The 22,387-nt window shown below is 44.0% G+C and overlaps 1 protein-coding gene across 1 annotated transcript in view; it reads left to right on the forward strand.

Annotated features, from left to right (window-relative positions):
- LOC126416630 (phospholipase A1 member A-like) overlaps positions 1-22,387 on the forward strand; it is a 104,277-nt gene that overhangs the window by 43,130 nt on the left and 38,760 nt on the right. Inside the window, exons 2-4 of the mRNA XM_050084392.1 lie at positions 3,739-3,881; positions 15,232-15,331; positions 17,371-17,525. Coding sequence (XP_049940349.1) covers positions 3,815-3,881; positions 15,232-15,331; positions 17,371-17,525 — 322 coding nt within the window. The 5' untranslated portion in view covers positions 3,739-3,814. The remainder of the gene's footprint in view (positions 1-3,738; positions 3,882-15,231; positions 15,332-17,370; positions 17,526-22,387) is intronic.

The raw sequence follows: 22,387 nt of genomic DNA on the forward strand, positions 1-22,387 counted from the left end.
CAAAAAAACTTTTTGAGTTTTTGTATGTGTGTGCAAAGCATTGTGAAAATATCTCAAATACTAAAGTTATTGCAGAGCTGTGAAATCGCTTCAATCATTTGTAATAACCCTGTACAGTATCCACATCTTGCGCCACATGTGTCGTGTGTTGGACATCGAGCCACGGTTTCGAAGTAGTGCGTGATTTTTTCCACTGTGTACAAAATCTAGGCACTGATCGATGAGAGGATACGGAACAAGAAAGGACTAATGACCTTACGTCCGGAAATGCATGGTTTCCACCCCACGGACCATTTATTCAGTCATGCTTTGTTACAAAGACTGCGGTCTAATACGCGCTGTGCCATGCAGCCACAGTTACAGTATACATGGCTTTCTCCTAGAGTATGATACTGTTCTTCATATGTCACACCTCTTGCCATAGTAACTGGTAATGTTATGTCCGATTCACTTCTCGTGGTGACTCATCTTGTAGTGGATGTGATACAGCGTTGTGCGCAATGGTTTCGTATTTGAATCGAGAGCTTGCCGACATGGTGTTTACGTACGGAAAGTCATATGGCAACGGGTGGAGGGCAGCAAGGTTGTATCACGATACTTATCCCCGCCGACAACAACCACACCATTCAATGTTTGTAACAGTGTTTCGCCGTTTGTCAGAGGCAGGGTCGTTTCAGGAAGCAGGAAATCAGGAAGGACGTCCCCGAAATGTTCGGACACCAGACCTGGAGCAAAATGTGATCAACACTGTGGAAAGCGACGCCGTATCAGTACCAGGCAGTTACCTGCCAGTACAGGGTAAGCCAGACGCTCATGCGGGAGATTCTCCATGACAACTGTTACTACCCTTATCACTTATAGCGTGTCCAGGGCTTACTAACGACAGACTTTCCACACCGGGAGCAATTTTGCCACTGGTTTCTTCACCAGGCAAGGACGATTCCGGGATTTGTGTCATCCATCCTATTCACAGATGAGGCCACCTTAACGCTGACTGGTATTTTCAATTTTCATAACAGTTCAAATGGTTCAAATGGCTCTGAGCACTATGGGACTTAACATCTGGGGTCATCAGTCCCCTAGAGTTTAGAACTATTGAAACCTGAGTAACCTAAGGACGTCACATCCTTGCCCGAGGCAGGATTCGAACCTGCGACCGTAGCAGTCGCGCGGTTCCGGACTGAAGCGCCTAGAACCGCTCGGCCACCGCGGCCGGCTTCATAATAGTCATCTGTGGGCAGTATGCAGAACCCCAATAGTATGGTGACAGCGAATCATCAGCATCGGTGCAGCCGGAATGTGTGCGCCGGGAAAATTGGCGACTGTGTATTGAGAGCAGTCTTCCTTCCACGTCGCATAACAGGCCGGAACTATCGACGTTTCTTACGAATGACTTTGCCTCCCCTGCTGGAAGAAGTGTCATTGATGATTCGTGGTTGCTACATGATGGTAGTCCAGCCCACTTCGTTGTTAACGTTCGGAAGCATCTCAATCATGTCTTCCCTGGAAGATAGATTGGACGATGGAGTCTAGCTGAATGGCCTGCTCGTTCGCCGGATCTCAACCTGTGCGATGTCTGTCAAAAGTATCGTGTATACAGAGCCCATTACAGATGTGGAGACACTGGAGCAGCGTATTCATGCTGCCCTTCACACTCTACGGATGCAGCCTGCCCGATGCGAACGTGTGAGACAGAACATGCTACGGCGCGTACAAGCATGAGTTCAGGCACATGGAAACCATTGTCAACACTAACTGTGACTGCATGGTACAGCTCGTATTAGATCACAGTCTCTGTAACAAAGCATGATTGAGTAAATGGTCTCTAGCATGGAAACCATGCATTTCCGGACAGGAGTTCATTAGACCTTTTTTCTACCGTGTCCTCTCATCGATCAATCCCTAGAGTTTGTACACGGTGGAAAGATGCACCCTGTATATCATTATGGGTCCGCGCTTTCGATAGGCAATGTACGTAAAAATGGTTCAAATGGCTCTGAGCACTATGGGACTTAACATCTGAGGCCACCAGTCCCTTAGACTTAGAATTACTTAAACCTAACGAAGCTAAGGACATCACACACATCCATGCCCGAGGCAGGATTCGAGTCTGCGACCGTAACAGTTGCGTGGTTCCGGACTGAAACGCCTAGAGCCGCTCGTCCACAGCGGCCGGCGGCAATGTATGTAGCGTATGTGGTGCTGCAAGCGGGAAAACAGCAAAGCAGTACTCGCGGTAGTGCTTATCTAAAACTGTTGAGTTACTGTTTCATTGTGCCCTTGAACCAATACTCCACAACGCTTACAGTTGCTTCTATAAAATTTATAACTGGGTCCCGGCGGAGGTCCGAGTCCTTCCTCGGGCATGGGTGTGTGTGTTTGTCCTTACAAGGTTACAAGGGAACCTCCCCATCGCACCCCCCTCAGATTTAGTTATAAGTTGGCACATTGGATAGGCCTTGAAAAACTGAACACAGATCAATCGAGAAAACAGGAAGAAGTTGTGTGGAACTACGAAAAAATAAGCAAAATATACAAACTGAGTAGTCCATACGCAAGATAGGCAACATCAAGGAAAATGTGAGCATAGGAGCGCCGTGGTCCCGTGGTTAGCGTGAGTAGCTGCAGAAGGAGAGGTCCTTAGTTCAAGTCTTCTCTCGAGCGATAAGTTTACTTTCCTTATTTTCGCAAAGTTATGATATGTCCGTTCGTTCATTGACGTCTCTCTTCACTGTAACAAGTTTAGTGTCTGTGTTTTGCGACCGCACCGCAAAACCGTGCGATTAGTAGACGAAAGGATGTGCATCTCCAATGGGAACCTAAAACATTTGATTGCAAGATCATAGGTCAACCGATTCATCCACAGGAAAACATGTCTGATATATTCTATACGACACTGGTGACGGCATGTGCGTCACATGACAGGAATATGTTGTCGGCCCACCTAACTTGTACACTTGGCGAATGGGTAAAAAGATTGTTCTACCTTGCCCGATTTAGGTTTCCTTGTGGATGTGATAATCACTCCCAAAAAAGTGATGAAAACATAAGAGTTTGACACATAAACTGAAAATAAAAAATTAAACTTTTCACTCGAGGGAAAACTTGAACCAAGGACCTCGTTCCGCAGCTGCTCACGCTAACCACGGGACCACGGCGCTCCTGAGCTTACACTACCCTTGATGTTGCCTATCTTGCGCATGGACTACTCAGTTTGTATATTTTGCTTATTTTTTCATAGTTCCACACAACTTCTTCCTGTTTTCTCGATTGATCTGTGTTCAGTTTTTCAAGGCCTATCCACTGTGCCAACTTATAACTAAATCTGAGGGGGGTGCGATGGGGAGGTTCCCTTGTTAGGATAATTTAGGTTAAATACTGTGTAAGCTTAGGACTGATGACCTTAGCAGTTAAGTCCCATAAGATTTCACACACATTTGAACATTTTTTATAACTGGGACTTTCTTTTATGGACACCCTGTACTTGAGAGAATTTCTCGTAGCAATGCCGGAAGTAATGTGTGTTTGCGTTTATCACAAGTACGAACAGGAAGGAGGGCTATCCGCTGTTGCATTAAATTCAGCTGTCGCCGAAAGAGATCTCTTTGACCGCTACTGTACAAAGGGACAAGTCTGCGAGCGCGGCCGCGTCCGTGTCAGTGGAATGAACATTGGGCGCGGCGTCTGTCGGACGCACGAGTTCCGCTTGAGTCAGTCGTGGCTCCGCTTGTGTTGCAGACGGCGTGTGCGCCCCGCGGCCCGTTAGCTGGAGAGCCGCCAGGCCCTGAGGACGGCCGGGCCCTCACTGCCCGACATGGACGGCGCCTCGCCCCGACTGCTGCTGCTGCCGCTGGCGCTGCTCGCCGCTGCCGGCCCCGCAGGTAGGCAGGAGTACCAACATCTGCCGCAACGTCATCGGCCTCGTAGTGAAAATGTGAATTTGTTTTCAAATATCTTTTGTTTTTCAATGTAAGCTTGTAAGGGTACAGATGTATCAAATCTTTCCTTTACCCATCTCTTCTGCACTCAAGACGAAAGGTTTTTACCAAAGAAAAATCGCCAGACAGCCGTATGCTTTCAGAAGTTAATTTATTTAGACAATCAGTTCCGGCATCTCAGTAATGTCATCTTCAGACCCCTGTGCACTGTATGTATAGACGATCAGATATGCGCAACCGGAACCATTAATACCTGGCCTTAGTGATTTTTTTTTGTGGTATGTGCTTCGAAGTACACACTCCATAAAAAAATTCGCGGAATCCAGATACTGATCGCTCCGCTTATGAATCCGTCGACGTATCTGACTGTCTATACATGGAGTGCATAGGGGCCCGAAGATGGCATTAATGAGATGCCGAAACTAGACGTCTAAATAAAATAATTGCTGAAAACATAGGGCTATTTGGCGATTTTTCTTTGGTAAATATCTGACCGGCTACTGTTCCGTATCCACTACAGATCAACAGAGATCAAGACCTAAGGTTTCGCGGGGATGTCCTGTCAGCTAAAGTGCGGTATGAGCTTTCGGCGACTGCAGAAGGCGCGTGGACTGTCAGACTGGGGCCGGCCGGCGTGGCCGTGCGGTTCTAGACGCTTCAGTCTGGAACTGCGCGACCGCTACGGGCGCAGGTTCCAATCTTCCCTGGGGCATGGATGTGTGTGATGTCCTTAGGTTACTTAGGTTTAAGTAGTTCTAAGTTCTAGGGGACCGATGACCACAGATGTTAAGTCCCATAGTGCCCTGGGCCATTTGAATTTGTCAGACTGGGACATCGGATCATGTAGTGAACTATGAGCAAGGCGCGAATAGAGAGGCAGGGTAATTATTTTACACTTAATACTAACTGTCAAACCCGACATTGCCCCGGTATTGATTTTATCAATTTTCTATCAGAAACGTACAGTTTCCGTATGCTGAGCGTGTTTACAACACGATTTTGCAAACGTCTCTGTAGCAACGCCTCCTCTTCATAGCTCTATAGACGGCTACTGTTTTCGCTTCCAGCCGTTTGCGCTTCGCAGTTAAAAGCTATTAAAAGTGCGGCCAGGTGTCTGAGATTTCCTTAAATTGACTCAACTGTAGGAGTGTCTTAGCAGTAAAGAATATATCTTTTAAAACTTTAGGCATGATGCGGCCTTATCCTATGCATTTCATTGCTTATGACGCCATATTTCTTGAACAATGTGTTGTGCAATGATACGTATATTCAGCGGCATATTTGGATACTGTCTGCGAAATATGGTGCGAGAAGAGTTATTAGCAAAAGAGTAATTAATTTAAACGTCATGCATGATACTGCAGTTTTTCAGGCAACTCTTTGTTTATGACGTCACATCACCTGGTCTATATATTGTACAATGACGTAATTTTCTAGGTACATTCAGCGGCATATGTGGCCACTGTCTGTAAAATCTGTTGCGAATAGAGTTAGTGGCACAAAAGTAATAAATTTAAATGTCGTACTTGATGCAGGAGTGTTTCGCATCTCATTGTTTATGACGTCTTATGTCCTGAAATATGACAGGTACGTGATTCTTACCCTCACAGCGATTGTTACCTGACAATAATGGATATGTATTCCATGTTTGGCTGTAATCGGTGAAATGGTTTAGGGGAGATGTGGAACATACAAACACACATACATACATACACACATTTTGATAATATGTATTAATTGTGTAACATGAATCAGTATATTTTTCTTTAAGGTGACCGAACGGAATATTAAAGCGCAATGGCTAATTCCAGTGAAAAAGTGAGTAGTGTCAGTGTCCATTAAAGTTGAGTGAACTTTAAATAGACATAGAGAGCATTCGCATGAACCCAAGACGTCATCATAAATCGTTTGTTATTCATAAATTATATATTGTCTAGATCCCTTCTGCAGCACAACGTGTTTATTAAGTTACTTAAACTGAAGAGTTGTAGTAGTAAATTGGGAGGACGTATGTCACACACGCACACGGTTATGGAAATTATTCTAGTGAACGTGTACCTCGGTAGTAAATTGTCCGGAAAATGCTGTCTACCAGTAATAACTAAAGAACTGAACTCCGTCCGAACAGGCCATGAAGGCCCAACGGTACCGACTGGCCGCCGTGTCATCCTCATCCCACAGACGTCACTGGATGCGGATGGGGAGGCGTATGTGGTCAGCACACCGTTCTCCCTGCCGTATGTCAGTTTATGAGGCCGGAGCCACTACTTCTCAATCAAGTAGCTCCTCAGTTTGCCTCGCAAGGGCTGAGTGCACCCCGCTTGCCAACAGCGCTCGGCAGACCGGATGGTCACCCATCCAAATGCTAGCCCAGCCCGACAGCGCTTGACTGCGGTAATCTGGCGAGAACCAGTGTTACCACTGGGGCAAGGACGTTGGCGTTTACCAGTAATACGACGCCGAATTACTACGACAACCAACAGAAGGTCAAGCAAATCAGCAGCCCATAAAATCGTCGGAAACGACGGATCAACTTAGAGGAAGTGGTTAAAAACGTGGAAACACCGCTAGAAATCCGTGCTTGAACATAAATTCAGATGATAGCCAACCCTGGTGGTTTCACTGTTGTGGTTGACCACGAACACTACCTATCCTCAATACGGCGCAACTGTATGTTGTAGTCAGAACAGTGTTCTGTTTAGTTGAGAGTGCATTGTGCCGGAGCTCAGTAAATGCGAACGTGGGGAAATTGTTGGTGCTCGAATGGCGGGCTCTTCCTTAATCAAGAGAGTCGAAGTGTTTGGTGTTTCAGGAGGCACCGTATCCAAGAGTTGTACTACATATATCGAAAACGGAAAAACATCATCCGCTGAGCCACAACGCTGACAAAGTATGTGCTGTGTGATCGTGAGAGACGGTGACTGAAGAGGATTGTGACGAAAAATAAGGGGAAACAGCTGCAAAAGTCACCGCAGAAGTTGTACTCGCGAACCCTGCATATCCAAAACAGCACTAAAAGATCTCCATAATCCGAGAATTGCAAAATGAGCTTGAATTCCAAAACGACTCATCAGTTATGCAAACGTCTGTAACAGGAAAACGTGTTGCCAAAGTCATAAAATCTGGATTATGGAGCAATCGAATAACATCATTTGGTCGGATGAGTCTCGTTTCACACTGTTTCCAACTTACAACAAGAGTACAACGTGATAGAGAGTCGGTGATGATTTTGGTAGGCGCATTGTTGTAATCCATGGGGCTGGCCGTGGTGGCCGAGCGGTTCTAGGCGCTTCAGTCCGGAACTGCGCAACTGCTACGATCGCAGGTTCGAATCCTGCCTCGGGCATGGATGTATGTGATGTCCTTAGGTTAGTTAGGTTTAAGTAGTTCTAAGTTCTAGGGGACTGATGACCTCAGATGTTAAGTCCCATAGTGCTCAGGGCAATTTGAACCATTTTTTGTAATCCATGGGCCCCATGGTTACTCTGCAAGGTGATATTACTGCTAAGGATTGTGTGTACAATTTGGCTGATGAAGTCCCTTCCGTGGTACAATGTATGTTCTCCAAACGTGATGCTGTGTTTCAAGACAACAGGAGACCTATTCACATCGTCCAGGACTGGCGTTGTGAGCACGAGGAAGAACTGTCCCATCTCCCCTGGTCCCCACAGTCACCAGATCTCAATATTATTGGGTCCTTGTTATCTACGTTGGGCAGAAGTGTGCATGATCGCTGTCAACCTTCACCATCGTTACCTGAACTGGTCAGTAGGCTGTTTAGGTTTATGTTGGTAATGCCACGTAGCGCTCTGTATGAAAATCAGAAAATCACTCGGAAGCAGTGGATTTCCATGCAGTCTTGAAGAAGCGAAATGTAGTGCGAGGAGGGCTATGCGAGAGGCGTTCAATGAATTCGAAAGTAAAGTTCTATGTACTGACTTGGCAGAAAATCCAAAGAAATTTTCGTCTTATGTCAAAGCGGTAGGTGATCAAAACAAAATGTCCAGACACTCTGTGACCAAAATGGTACTGAAACAGAGGATGACAGACTAAAGGCCGAAATACTAAATGTCTTTTTCCAAAGCTGTTTCACAGAGGAAGACTGCACTGTAGTTCCTTCTCTAGATTGTCGCACAGATGCCAAAATGGTAGATATCGAAATAGACGACAGAGGGATAGAGAAACAATTAAAATCGCTCAAAAGAGGAAAGGTCGCTGGACCTGATGGGATACCAGTTCTATTTTACACAGAGTACGCGAAGGAACTTGCCCCCCTTATTGCAGCGGTGTACCGTAGGTCTCTAGAAGAGCGTAGCGTTCCAAAGGATTGGAAAAGGGAGTTTTGGAACACGTATTATGTTCGAGTATAATGACTTTTCTGGAGACTAGAAATCTACTCTTTAGGAATCAGCATGGGTTTCGAAAAAGACGGTCGTGTGAAACCCGACTCGCGCTATTTGTCCACGAGACTCAGAGGGCCATAGACACGGGTTCTCAGGTAGATACCGTGTTTCTTGACTTCCGCAAGGCGTTCGATACAGTTCCCCACAGTCGTTTAATGAACAAAGTAAGAGCATATGGACTATCAAACTAATTGTGTGATTCGATTGAGGAGTTCCTAGATAACAGAGGGCAGCATGTCATTCTCAATGGAGAGAAGTCTTCCGAAGTAAGAGTGATTTCAGGTGTGCCGCAGGGGAGTGTCATAGGACCGTTGCTGTTCACAATATACATAAATGACCTGGTGGATGACATCGGAAGTTCACTGAGGCTTTTTGCAGATGATGCTGTGGTGTATCGAGAGGTTGTAACAATGGAAAATTGTACTGAAATGCAGGAGGATCTGCAGCGAATTGACGCATGGTGCAGGGAATGGCAATTGAATCTCAATGTAGACTAGTGTAATGTGCTGCGAATACATAGAAAGATATATCCCTTATCATTTAGCTACAAAATAGGTCATCAACTGGAAGCAGTTAATTCCATAAATTATCTGAGAGTACACATTAGGAGCGATTTAAAATGGAATGATCATATAAAGTTGATCGTCGGTAAAGCAGATTCCAGACTGAGATTCATTGGAAGAATCCTAAGGAAATGCAATCCGAAAACAAAGGAAGTATGTTACAGTACGCTTGTTCGCCCACTGCTTGAATACTGCTCACCAGTGTGGGATCCGTACCAGAAGGGTTGATAGAAGAGATAGAGAAGATTCAACGGAGAGCAGCGCGCTTCGTTACAGGATCATTTAGTAATCGCGAAAGCGTTACGGAGATGATAGATAAACTCCAGTGGAAGACTCTGCAGGAGAGACGCTCAGTAGCTCGGTACGGGCATTTGTTAAAGTTTCGAGAACATACCTTCACCGAAGAGTCAAGCAGTATATTGCTCCCTCCTACGTATATCTCGCGAAGAGACCATGAGGATAAAACCAGAGAGATTAGAGCCCACACAGGAGCATACCGACAATCCTTCTTTCCACGAACAATACGAGACTGGAATAGAAGGGAGAACCGATAGAGGTACTCAGGGTACCCTCCGCCACACACCGTCAGGTGGCTTGCGGAGTATGGATGTAGATGTAGATGTAGATGTAGACTGTGCTGTGTGCAGTCCGTGGCTGGTTGGCATTGTTGAAATATTCGCGATTGTAGTGTCTCTACAAGGACTACAGTGGGTCTGCACCTTTGGTGGCCCACCAATATAATGTATACCTGGACTACAGTGGGTCTGCTCTGTGATGACCTACCTACCAATATTCTTCAAAACTTCGACTGACTCTGCTGTGGGTTTCCTCTGTTGTGGCCCATTAACTGTCTGCATGTCAAGAGTCAACACTGTCTTTCCGTTGGAAGGACAACACTACTTCTTCAAGACTACTTGGAAATCCACTGCTTCCGAGTGCATTTTCTTTTACTGCTCATACCTTGCATTACTGTGATGAATGATGAGGACCGTCTTTATGGGCTGTGAGGACAATTTTTGCTTTTGACCAACAGTGTATCAATAAGTGTGTGCATTTGATATCTTTGTTATTGTAATTATGAAAAATATTTTTCAAATCAGTATTGGGCACTGCCAAAAACAATTTGTAAAATTTTTTGTGTGGAGCATGGGGGCTATGTAAGTAGGCTGTTTAGGTCTTTATGCTGGTAACGCCAGCAGCGCTCTGTATGAAAATCACTGACTGTGCTGTGTGCAGTCTGCGGCTGGTTGGCATTGTTGAAATACTCGCTATTGTAGTGTTGAGCAGTTGGAAGTGAGGCGCTAGCAGTGGTGGATGTGGAGGGAGATGCCAGTTTTGAGCGGACGATCTGGACGTGTGTCTATCAGAAAAGGGAAATTTGTTTAATTGGATGTCACAAAATTATATATGTATTATGACTTTTGAACATTATTAAGGTAAATACATTGTTTGTTCTCCATCAAAATCTTTCATTTGCTAACTATGCGTATCAGTAGTTTGTGCCTTCAGTAGTTCGAATCTTTTATTTAGCTGGCAGTATTGGCGCTCGCTGTATTGCAGTAGTTCGAGTAACGAAGATTTTTGTGAGGTAAGTGATTCATGAAAGGTATAGGTTATTGTTAGTCAGGGCCATTCTTTTGTAGGGATTATTGAAAGTCAGACTGCGTTGCGCTAAAAAATATTGTGTGTCAGTTTAGTGATAATCAGAATAAGTAAAGAGAGAACTGTCTGAGTACGTTCAGTTTTACTCAGCTGTCTTTGTTTCAAATAAGATAGAAGTTTACTAGCACAGTCATTAATAATTTTTCTAAGGGGACGTTACAAACTTGCCACTATTTTGCAGGAAGAATGGTATAAGATTCCCTTGCAAACCATACAGGATATGTATATAGCCATTCCAAGACGACTGGAGCTGTTTTGAGTGCCAACGGTTTTCCTGTACCGTACACGGTGTGATAATGTGTTGTTTTTTAGTGTTTCCATATTTTTGTACACTCTTTGTACCAGTGTTGTACGACGGAGGTGATTACGACGTTGAGTGTGCAGGTGGTCGTGATGGCTGCCAGGTGTGGCATTGCTGATTCATAAGACGGAGCTCAGAATCCGCATGCCAGAACACGTGCTGGCAGCGTGGTGTGTAATGGACGACATCGCGGGGAAATAGCTTTCCCACTGCAGATACGGGAACAGCATCCTGGTGTCCTCCAAGACCTGTTACTTCTCGGTGTTCAAGCCGCGTCGTGTTTGAATTTAAACTCTAATTTTCTAAGATATTCACCGTCTTCATCAGCCAGTGCTGACTCACTGGCAGCAGGTGTTTATTCTTTCCATTCTCTAGGTTGAGCCAGTGCAGAGTCAGGTATTTTCCCGTCAAATACTAGGAGAGCTGGCAGTGAGCAGATGGATGTTTGTCGGGAAGATTTGGGAGGGGAGTTCCAGTTCCAACATTTGCCTTACAACCAAGGGAAACCTCCAGGAACAGTTGGGCACGATAGGTATATGGGAACTTCATTTCATTTAATTAACCTCCACAGCCCTCAGATTCGATTCTGTGAATGAAATGTTTACATTGATACATTGTTTTTGGGCAAAATAAGATTGAAAAAAAATGGTTCAAATGGCTCTGAGCACTATGGGACTTAACATCTGAGGTCATCAGTCCCCTAGAACTTAGAACTACTTAAACCTAACTAACCTAAGAACATCACACACATCCATGCCCGAGGCAGGATTCGAACCTGCGGCCGTAGCGGTCGCGCGATTCCAGAACCGCTCGGCCACACCGGCCGGCAATAAAATTGAAATACTGAGTTTAAAAAATTGATTTGATTTGCGAAAATTTCAGAAGGTGTTCAAAGTGAAGACTATTTATGTTAAAACTCCTAAAATTATGAAAACACCATCAGTGGAATGTGAAAATAGAAGCTGTTGCCAAATGTAGTCCCAGTGCTACACCAAAAACAATATATGGCTTTGTTGTTTGATGAAACAATCACTTATTCGATGCCGTACGGTATGTTAGCATATTAAAGCACAGTCCAAACACATTATAGTGTAAAATTACTAAAAACAAACAGAAATTATCATTATTTTTCGAAGACTTGCTGACAGTGCACTAAATAACTTTTTCAAGCAGATACCTGGAACATGAAGAGACGAAATAAGATGATGCAGTGAAAGCTCATGGTTTATAGTATATAATACAATTATGTACAGCGAATTTGGTTTATTCCCTGAGCTAGAAAATAAGAAATTTGGATATAGCTACACAGGGACTGAGGAGGTAAATTCCACACATAGAAAAACAAAAGCCTTGTTTACTTGTTTAATGTATTCGATGACTTACTCTAAACGTGCAGTGTTTCCAGTTTTTTGTGTGTTAAATAAACATTCCAGGATATTTTTATGTTGAGCTACAAACAGCGGCAGCTGACCCAAGTCAACCGTGTTGCAGTTTCAACTTTATTCGGTCACGTTTTTTGTTAAAAACCATTACAAAATCAACAAGGCATAAACTGTGTGTCTAATTGGAGAATGATCAGAGCCACACAGTTTGAACGATAAACCCATGGGCATCCAGCCATGCTAGGCATAAAGCCTACCGTTGTTTGATAATTGTATCTAAACCAATTCAGGTGATCCGCATCACTTTGGTACACGATATGACAACTTTTCCGTCTTTGAGTGTAACTGCTCGTTTACCCAGACCGATGAAAGCTTGAGGCTTGAACACAGAGTACTCTGGCTGAGCTTGTGGCAGCTGCTGCTATTAAATATATAAAAGTGTACGTGCATTTTTTGTAATATTCCGACACAGTTCTAACCTGTGTGCAGTTTCTTCTCATTTCACCGGTTATGTATTTTAGCCTCGTGGTCACTATTTATAACTGGCATAGTCCGCAGCTCGTGGTCTTGCGGTAGCGTTCTCGCTTCCCGCGCGCGTAGTCCCGGGTTCGGTTCCCAGTGGGATCAGGGATTTTCTCTGCCTCCTGATGACTGGGTGTTGTGTGTTCATCATCATTGACTCGCGAGTCGCCGAAGTGGCGTCAACTAAAAAGGACTTGCAATACGGCTGCCGAACTTCCCCGCAAGGGGCCTCCCGGCCAATAATGCCATACGATCACTTCATACTGGCATAAAACGCAATAAATATATTTTCAATGATTTTTCCTCATGTATTTTGTGCCTTTTGTCCTCTGGCAATCCGCTCTTTTATCTTTTTATTTGATTTACCTCGTTTTTCATCGCCGAGGTGGGGCAGTGATAAGGCGCAGGACTCGCACTTGGCGGGACGGCAGTTCAAATCCCTGTCCGGCCACAGTGATTTAGGTTTCCCACGATTTCCCTAAATCCCTAGAGACAAATGTCGGGATGGTTTCTTTGTAAGGCCACAACCATTTCCTTTCCCATCTTGCAAAAATTCGAGCTTGTGCTCCGATTCTAATAACCTCATTGCCGGCCGGAGTGGCCGAGCGGTTCTAGGCGCTTCAGTCTGGAACCGCGCAACCGCTACGGTCGCAGGTTCGAATCCTGCCTCGGGCATGGATGTGTGTGATGTCCTTAGGTTAGTTAGGTTTAAGTAGTTCTAAGTTCTAGGGGACTGATGACCTAAGATGTTGAGTCCCATAGTGCTCAGAGCCATTAAGTTATTAAAATGGTTCACATTTTAGTAACCTCGTTGTCGACGGAACGCTAAACAACAATCGCCTTTCTTCTTTTCTTCTTCTCTTCACCTAACTATTCATCAAATGCATGTAGGTTTACAGCGTTGCAGAACGAAGTATATTATAACTCAGCCCAGTGTAGAGCCGAGAGCCATACCAACAAAGTAGAAAAAAGCTAACACCCAAACCTCCATATGTCAGACACTCAGATTGGTACCAAAAGTTGTATGTCGGTCGAATATCAACCAAAACACCGATTTACTTCGTGCTGTGTGCTGTTGTCCTGTAGAGTATGCATAAACGGCAATTTAAGGTAACACCAGAACTACGAGGCACAGGAAAAGCGTAATCTGTGAGTGATTGTTTCGTAGACCACAAATGGGTAAGTTGGTGCGGTCGTCCTACCAAAGGTCTCGTGTCGAGACCTCACTGACGGCATTTTTTTATTTTTTATATATTTTTTTTTGCTGTTTAGGGGTGAAACTGTTATATGAGAGAGCATTTTCCTTATATGTAAAAGAACTTTTCGGAGTGTCTGCTTTCGCTTCGTTAGTTGAACGTTATGTACTTATTATTGATCTTATTATTTTGTTTATTATTACTACTATTAGTGTTATTATTGTTATTATTGCTTCCGCAAGCGTGATGCAAGTGTTCCTTTATTTTTGTGTTCTGATGGTATATTCTGTGAAACTATAAATGTCCTCTATAGGTTTACTACTTTCAAAGAAACGAAGCGAAAGCAGACTGCCAAGACAACATTGCTGTGAACTCCAAACAGCCCTTTTACATGTCATAAACATGTTGTCCCGCATAACATCTACATATATACTCCGCAAGCCACCCAACGGTGTGTGGCGGAGGGCACTTTACGTGCCACTGTCATTACCTCCCTTTCCGGTTCCAGTCGCGTATGGTTCGCGGGAAGATCGACTGCTGTAAAGCCTCCGTGCGCGCTCGAATCTCTCTAATTTTGCATTCGTGATCTCCTCGGGAGGTATAAGTAGGGCTAAGCAATATATTCGATATCTCATCCAGAAACTCACCGTCTCGAAACCTGGACAGCAAGCTACACCGCGATGCAGAGCGCCTCTCTTGCAGAGTCTGCCACTTGAGTTTGCTAAACATCTCCGTAACGCTATCACGCTTACCAAATAACCCTGTGACGAAACGCGCCGCTCTTCTTTGGATCTTCTCTATCTCCTCTGTCAACCCGACCTGGTACGGATCCCACACTGATGAGCAATACTCAAGTATACGTCGAACGAGTGTTTTGTAAACCACCTCCTTTGTTGATGGACTACATTTTCTAAGGACACTTTCATGCATATTACAGTAAAAATACTTTTTATCATTGGGGGTTGAACCTGGTACCGTTGGTACGAAGATGTAATGCTTTACCAACGTCCCCACACAAGCTAGTTGTATTACTGACTCACGGTTATTCTTTTCCTGAGCTCCGTAAATCTGCTGTTACTTGTAATTAACGTTTACGCCCGTTCCGCTGGACGAAATCACATAGTACGAACTAAATCGGAGTTTTGGTTGATACTCTGTCGACATACAACGTTTGGTACTGATACGAGTATCTGACATCTGGAGGTTTTGGGCGTAAAAAACTATAGCCGTAGTGTTTAATGACATTATCTTGCACTTTTGGCAGGCTGCAGCGCCTCGCTGTGGGTAGTCCACATGGGTCCCTGTCCGCTGGTCCTAGGGGGAGACTGCCCCGATCCAGCAGTCCGTTTCTTCCTCTTCACTGGGTGAGTCTGAACTCCATTCTCAAGCACATTCCATCAGATAAGACTGTACAAGGCTAGTCACCTAATACCAACACCCCTTCTACTTCGTAAACGCTACCAGGTATCGAAACGAGGTTTTCGACAAATGATAGTACGCTAAGGCGCATGGACCTTGGTATATGAGGAAGGGCCTTGACTCTGGTATCGTTGAGATATTGAAGCAAGTATCATTTTTTTAATTGAATGATTTACTTTCTTTAACGGCATCCGAGAATTCCTTGTTAATGTTGAGGTTGAAGCTCTTCGCACAAGAATCCGAGAAATGTCTAAAATTGAAAGCCAAATCACGGGGCTCGGCTACTGCGTTATAAACAGGCCTTTCGACTGATTACTTATCTGCTCTGCAGAACAAGCAGTGAATGTGTCGTCTATCGGTAGATCAATTCTGCTTCACTATTACTTGTATGCAAATATGTACACCAATACGGAGAAGCTCGATATGCTAATTTTATATGGCGAACGGTGATACCGGACGTGTTGCCAAGGAATACGGGAGCCGTCAGAGGGCAACCATTCGCTTCGACATAAACTCCAACCTTATAATCTGTCACTACACCATGCATTCGTAGGACGTCATTTCGAAAGTCATGTGTGTTCACAAGCTTGGTGGTGTGCTCTGTATAGCTTGGGACATGATACTACGTTTTTCTAACATGTGCTCTTTAGTGACAAAGCGCCGGTTACGAACCACAATCATGGAAATTTGCGTAGCATGGAATTTTGTTTCGTCTGCTACAACAACGACGACCATGTGCGACCCCATAAGAATTTTTATTCCAGGGATATTATATGGAAGTAGGCGTACGTATGCACACTTTCTTACGAGCTTTCAATTGTTCTTTTAGAAGAGATACCACTGGGTAAGCCACAGTGTGTGTGTGTTTCGGACAGATTCTCCCTGTGTTCAGATACTGAATGAAAATGTCAAATCAAACACCTTTCAGCCGTCTAAATTTCCAACTTGCTATTCTGTTGTTTCCGCTATATATTACGCCATATTCAGACCCACTGACCGACGTGTAGGCAGATTCCAATCTCGGTTCCGGTAAAAATAGGATCCAGCATTCAAATACTGGTATCTGTCGATTTTTGAGACAGCAATCACTTCAGACATCACCTGCCAAGAGATCGCAGCAACGGGGAGGGTAAAAATGCAAGAATGACTGACGAAACTGCAGTTCTTTCCACAAAAAGCGGGAAACGTACACATCCTTACCGAATATTGGAAATAGTTATCTAAGCAAGGACTAATGCGCCAGAAGCTAGCATATGCCATAGCTCCATATATAAAAATCATAGCTGATCCTATATCTGTGTCGTATACAAAATGAGGTTTTACCTTAGTAGCGTAGGCCTGTCTTGCTGCAGGTAACGACGGAGCCTCGCATGAGAGCTCTGCTAGGCGGTGTTTACACGACAGCAGCTGACTATGGCCACATTGTTTTCAAGTTTTAGTACATTTCTCGAAATTTTTGCGAAGATTTTCAACCTCAAAATCAACAAGCATTAAATTAGTATACTAGTCCTTTCAAAGCAGTTTCGGACGCCGTTAGAAAAGGTATATCACTCTATGTAAAAAGTATCATACTTGCTTCAATATCTCAATCCATACAAGAGTTAAGACACTTTATCACATACCAGAGTACATGGCCCTTACCGTACTATCTACCGCCTGAAAACCTCATAGCGGTACCTGAAACGTTCACGAAATATAGGGACGTTATATCTTACGTGACTGACTTTGTAACTGTTCTAATACGCATTGTACTTCTCGCTTCTATATTGTATGTTTTTAGTTTTAAAAAAAAGAGAAACAAAATAATATGTGTCAGTATAACTAATGGTATGGCGGTAGCTGAGCACGAATATTGCGTGCTACCACCTCACTGCAACACTGTGTTGTAAGATAGATGTTTCTGATTCTTTGGGGACCCAGAAATACGTGCTGATAAACTGCAAGCCTGCGCAGAGCCATTTTTAAGGCGAGCTTCTGATTCCAGTTCAGGCGATGATGCTGACCGAGTGCAGGTGGATGGCTCGGACAATTGGGCGGGCCTCGACGGTCCTTGGTTCGACCCTTCGCTGCCAACCAAGGTGATTGTGCACGGCTACAACTCGGGCATGGACATCCAGCCGCTCGCTGCCATTAGGAACGGTGAGCATATGGGGTGCTGCCAATGATGCCTCTTCCACATACCAACTGACTTCTGAGACATGCTCTGCCCTGGTATCTACTTATTGTATAAGATACAAGAATGCAGACTACTTACACCGACACTCGTGTTATTAATAGAACACGAGTTATATTATATTTCCTTAATCCCCTCTCCCAACTTTCTTTTCATAAGTAGACACGCAAGCGCGCCCGCACACACACACACACACACACACACACACACACACACACACACACAAACAAACATACACACACGCCTTCACAATACTCTCTGTCTAGTTCAGGATTTTGAATAAATCTCAAACGTCTCCAACATCATGCAACAACGTAAGCTCACCGGAAAAATTGTCAGTCACCCTCTTAAAAGAGTCTGCCTCCGTAGCAGAGTGGTCGGCGAAGCTGACTGCCATGTGGAACATCCGGAGTGGATTCCCGGTACTGCCAGGAATTTTTCCTTGATGAGGAGACTGATACGGGAAGCACTCAGCCTCTTGAGGCCAACTGGGGAGCTACTTTACCGTTTAGTAGTGGTTCCAAGGTCAAGAAACCTAACAACGACCGGGACATGTGTGTACTGGCCACAAGCCCAACCATACCGCACTCCATGGCGCCATTGATAGCTGATAAAACAGCGGCCGATCCAGCCGGATTGGCCTGTCCAGGGCCAGAATGCAGAACTTTAACTTTTACCTTATCCTTCAAAATAGCTCCCTCGTCACTTTGGAGCATTGTAGATAGTGTAGAGTTTGTAGGAGGTGGACATGCAACTCTCCACCGCTGATGTAAGGTGTTGCAGTGAAGTGCTATATAAATGTCCGTCAGCTGCCTGGAATCAGTGCAGTAAGATGCGTCGACGAGCAGTCATAAATGAATGGCGGAAAGGAGCTATCAGGTCTAGAACCGCTCGGTCACAGTGAATGAAGTTGTACAATTTTTTGACGTGTCAATGGCGACTGTGCAACGTGTCTAAATGGAATGGTGTACCACTCGCAGCCACGTAACATGGCGTAAGACCAGTTGTCATGTAAAGATCCTAACCGACAGGGACTGGAGTCGAGAGACACGTATTGTCAGTGACAGTCTGTTCCAAACCATTCGTGTCTCGACCAGCCTCCGAGTGGACATTGCGAATGGGATGGCAATGCATATTTGAGGTCAGATACCCCGCAAAAGACCATTGCTCACAGCGGCACATTCAGTTGCACTTCTTCAGTGAGCCAAAGAACACAAATCGGACAGTAGCTGACTGGAGGTGTCTGTTGTGACTACAAAAGTCGAGATATTACCTCTTTTCAAATGATACAAGGTGCAGAGTGCACCGACAGGCTAATAAAGCGTTAAACTTGCAGTGTGTGTAGAATGTAGTTCGCGCTTGAGATAATTCTGTGACGATTTGGGAGTGTTTTTCGTACTAACTCTGAGGCTCAATCGTTGAGGTTACTGTGATCATGAACCAGTATTTTTATTTCAACTTTCTCAGTGATCACATATTGCACTTTCTTCTACATCTTCATGATGAATATCCTGTGGAAATTCCCATTTTCCAATATGACAACACCTGTGTTAACTAGACAGCATGTGTTACAATGCGAGTCAGCAATGTTCTGAGGATCAAAATGTTGTGTATTCACTGTTAATGATAAATGAGTGGAAGGTGAACAAACGGATCTGTCGCTCTAGGAATCTGGAGAGGCATCAAAAGATTAGTTGACACAAGTGCATTTTAAATAAATATGCAGGGTGTTTATAAATGAATATCGGTGTTTTAACGCTTTATAATATTTATTACATTAAACTTACAGTTATAAATGATATGTTAAATGAAAGAGCAACTCAAACAGTTGTGTTTGGCACCAATGCAGATACGCAGCGCGCAATGTTTCCGCCGCAATCCGCTAGACAGCGGTAGTAGCGAAGATGGCGACTTGTGAACAGAAAGCGTTTTGTGTTTTGCAGTTTGCAAAGACCGAATCTGTAGTTACTGTGCAACGTGCATTCCAGCTGAAGTTCGGTTGTGATCCACCAAATGATTATAACATTCGTAGATGGTATCATCAATCTGAAGATACTGGCTGCCTTTGTAAAGGGAAGAGCACAGGACGACCAAGAGTTAGTGAGGAGACTGTTGAGCAAGTGAGAGAGTCGTTCACACGTAGCCCAAAGAAATCAGTTCAGAAGGCACTAGTCGTGAATTACAAGTTCCCATGTCGACTGTTTGGAAAGTTTTAAGAAAACGTGTACAACTACGTCCTTACCGTTTACAGTTGTGACAGGCTCTAAAGCTGGCAGACCATGGATTACATGCCAACTTCACAAACGAAATATTGTTTCATGACGATGAAGATTTTCTGGATCACGTTGTCTTCAGTGATGAATCGACCTTTCACCTCAGTGGACATGTTAAACACTTACAATGTTTGCATCTGGGGCTCAGAAAGTCCTCACGAGGTGGTACAAATGCAACGAGATTCCCCTAAAGTGACTGTTTTTTTTGTGCCATATCCTGGCGGAAGGTTTATGGCCCTTTCTTTTTTGGTGAACCTACTGTAACTGGTACTTCTTACCTTGATACACCAGAGCAATGGTTCTTCCCTCAGTTGGAAGAAGATGAGCCAGAGAACTTCATTTTCCAGGAAGATGGTGCGCCACCTCACTGGCATAGCGAAGTACGCGATTGGTTGAACTTCACTGTACCCAAGCGCTGGGTAGGCCGCAAGGGGCCCAATGACAGGGCTTGCTTTGCGTGGTCTCCACGTTCACTCGACCTAACGCCATGCGATTGTTTCCTTTGAGGCTTCATCAAGGATCGTGTGTATGTGCTTCCGCTACCAACAGACCTCCATGAATGAAGAAACTGGATTGAAGCAGCTGTTGCTACAATCACTGAAGACACATTTATCAATGTTTGGGAAGAACTCGGCTATAGACTTGATGTGTGCTGTGTGACAAATGGTGCTCACATTGAACATTCATAAGGTTCTTGGTAAAACTGTCTGAGTTGCTCTTTCATTTGACATGTCATTTATAACTGTAAGTTTAATATAATAAATATTATAAAGCGTTAAAACCCCAATATTCATTTATAAACACCCTGTATTTTACTCAACTTGTTGCAGAAGAACTTCTGCACTGTTGACAACTTGGCGGCAGCTGTGGCTAGCTGTAAGCAGAGGCTCGACACATTCTGTGCACACTGAATGTTTGCGAGCAGAGCCTGGTGTAAAGTTCGGCACCAACTAACGACACGGAACTAATCTCGATCTAGAAGACTCGCGCCCTCGTGCCCACCGCTCATAACACCGTCCTTGCTGTCTTCTTTGGTCGGCAGGCAGGAGGTTCTTCATTGGTCAGGTCATCCCATTGGTGGTGATGTTCCAAGTGCCATTCGTGGCACCTGCAGAGTCTTCATCGAGCTGCCACTCCGGCAGTATAAGTATGCTACGATACTACAGCACATACATGTTCCGCTTGTGATGAACACTGTCGCCACATGGAACCTCGACTGCCTGTTAAATCTCCCTATATTAACCTCATAGAAAATTTGGCAGCTTTACAGGTCTAATAATCAACCAATGTATTCAATGGTTATGGAATAGATAAAGGAACTTCTGTTAGCCGAGTTGGGCCCATTAACAATGCCAGAGATGTTGTCACACAGTGCTATATCCTAGGGTGATTAATTTTTTGTATAGTGCGATTATTCAATAATGACACCGCGCTTTAAGTCACTCTGCTCCCAGTTAGTATTCGCAATCAGACAGCTCTTTTGCGTAATTGCTTCACAGCACAAAATCGTCTTAAGTACTATATAGTTTTTGGTCAGGATGCATTACAAATACTTTAATCTTCTTTTTTTTTCTTCATCTTCTTTAGTTTCACCTGACGTACGAGTACGTTAGATCAATCGCCTTTCTTGTAGCCGATTATTGTTTCAATCTTTCTAATCGTACTTTCTTTTCCTCTTCACAGTCTGGGATCGTTAGTTTGGATTTCAGTTTCGGACCTATTTTTTTCTTGTCTGTTTCCTTACAGTTTTATTTGTAAATGTATTTTCTCTTATTTGGAGCTCTTTAAACTCCTTCTCCATTTCTTTACAACAATGGGTTTGGAATTTATCTTTGTAGAAGTAGCCAAAATATTTTTTATTTAGTTTACCTGGGTCCATTGTGAGGAGGTGTCCACAAAAATTAATTCTTCTTCTCTTCATCGTGTCCAAGAAATTTTTCAGTTTTTTAGAGGGTTTTATTTGTGATCTGGATTAGTACGTTGTTATGCAACTGGGGCTTAAAATTTTTCTTTACGTCTTGTTTTCTTTGATCTATAGTCTCTGCACTGGATCATGGTTGGAGATAAACAGTAGCTACACATGGTGCTTCCGTTTTGGTCCCGTTTTAGTGTATTCCATGAGAGGGACATTTTGTTATGTGTTTTTGGTTAGTTGGAAGACCAGTTCGACATTATTTGTTCTATATTCCACTGCCGTTTTCTCGAGGCCATTGAAGCTGATCGATTCTTCAAGAAATTGGAACTCCTTGGTAATTTGTAGATTCTTTCTCCCACTTCAAAATGTTTCAGTAGGTTTCTTATGGTTGTCTTTGTTTTATCTTTTCAAAGGAGGTTTAGAGATTTATTTTTTCTTGCTTGTTTTTATAGTTCGAGAGTATGTTTTTTGATTTCTTCCCAGGTCACGGTTAGTAAGGCCGTATCATCTCCAAAAGCTAAGGAACTGACTTTGATGTCTTTGTTTTTCTTCCCAGTCGGATTCCACTTTGAGTCTTCGTGCTCGACTCTCTGACTACTTTTTGTATGTCATAATTAAACTGCAATGCTGAAACTACATC

This window comes from Schistocerca serialis, chromosome 8 (assembly GCF_023864345.2).
Source record: "Schistocerca serialis cubense isolate TAMUIC-IGC-003099 chromosome 8, iqSchSeri2.2, whole genome shotgun sequence".
NCBI classification, from domain to species: Eukaryota; Metazoa; Arthropoda; class Insecta; order Orthoptera; family Acrididae; genus Schistocerca; species Schistocerca serialis.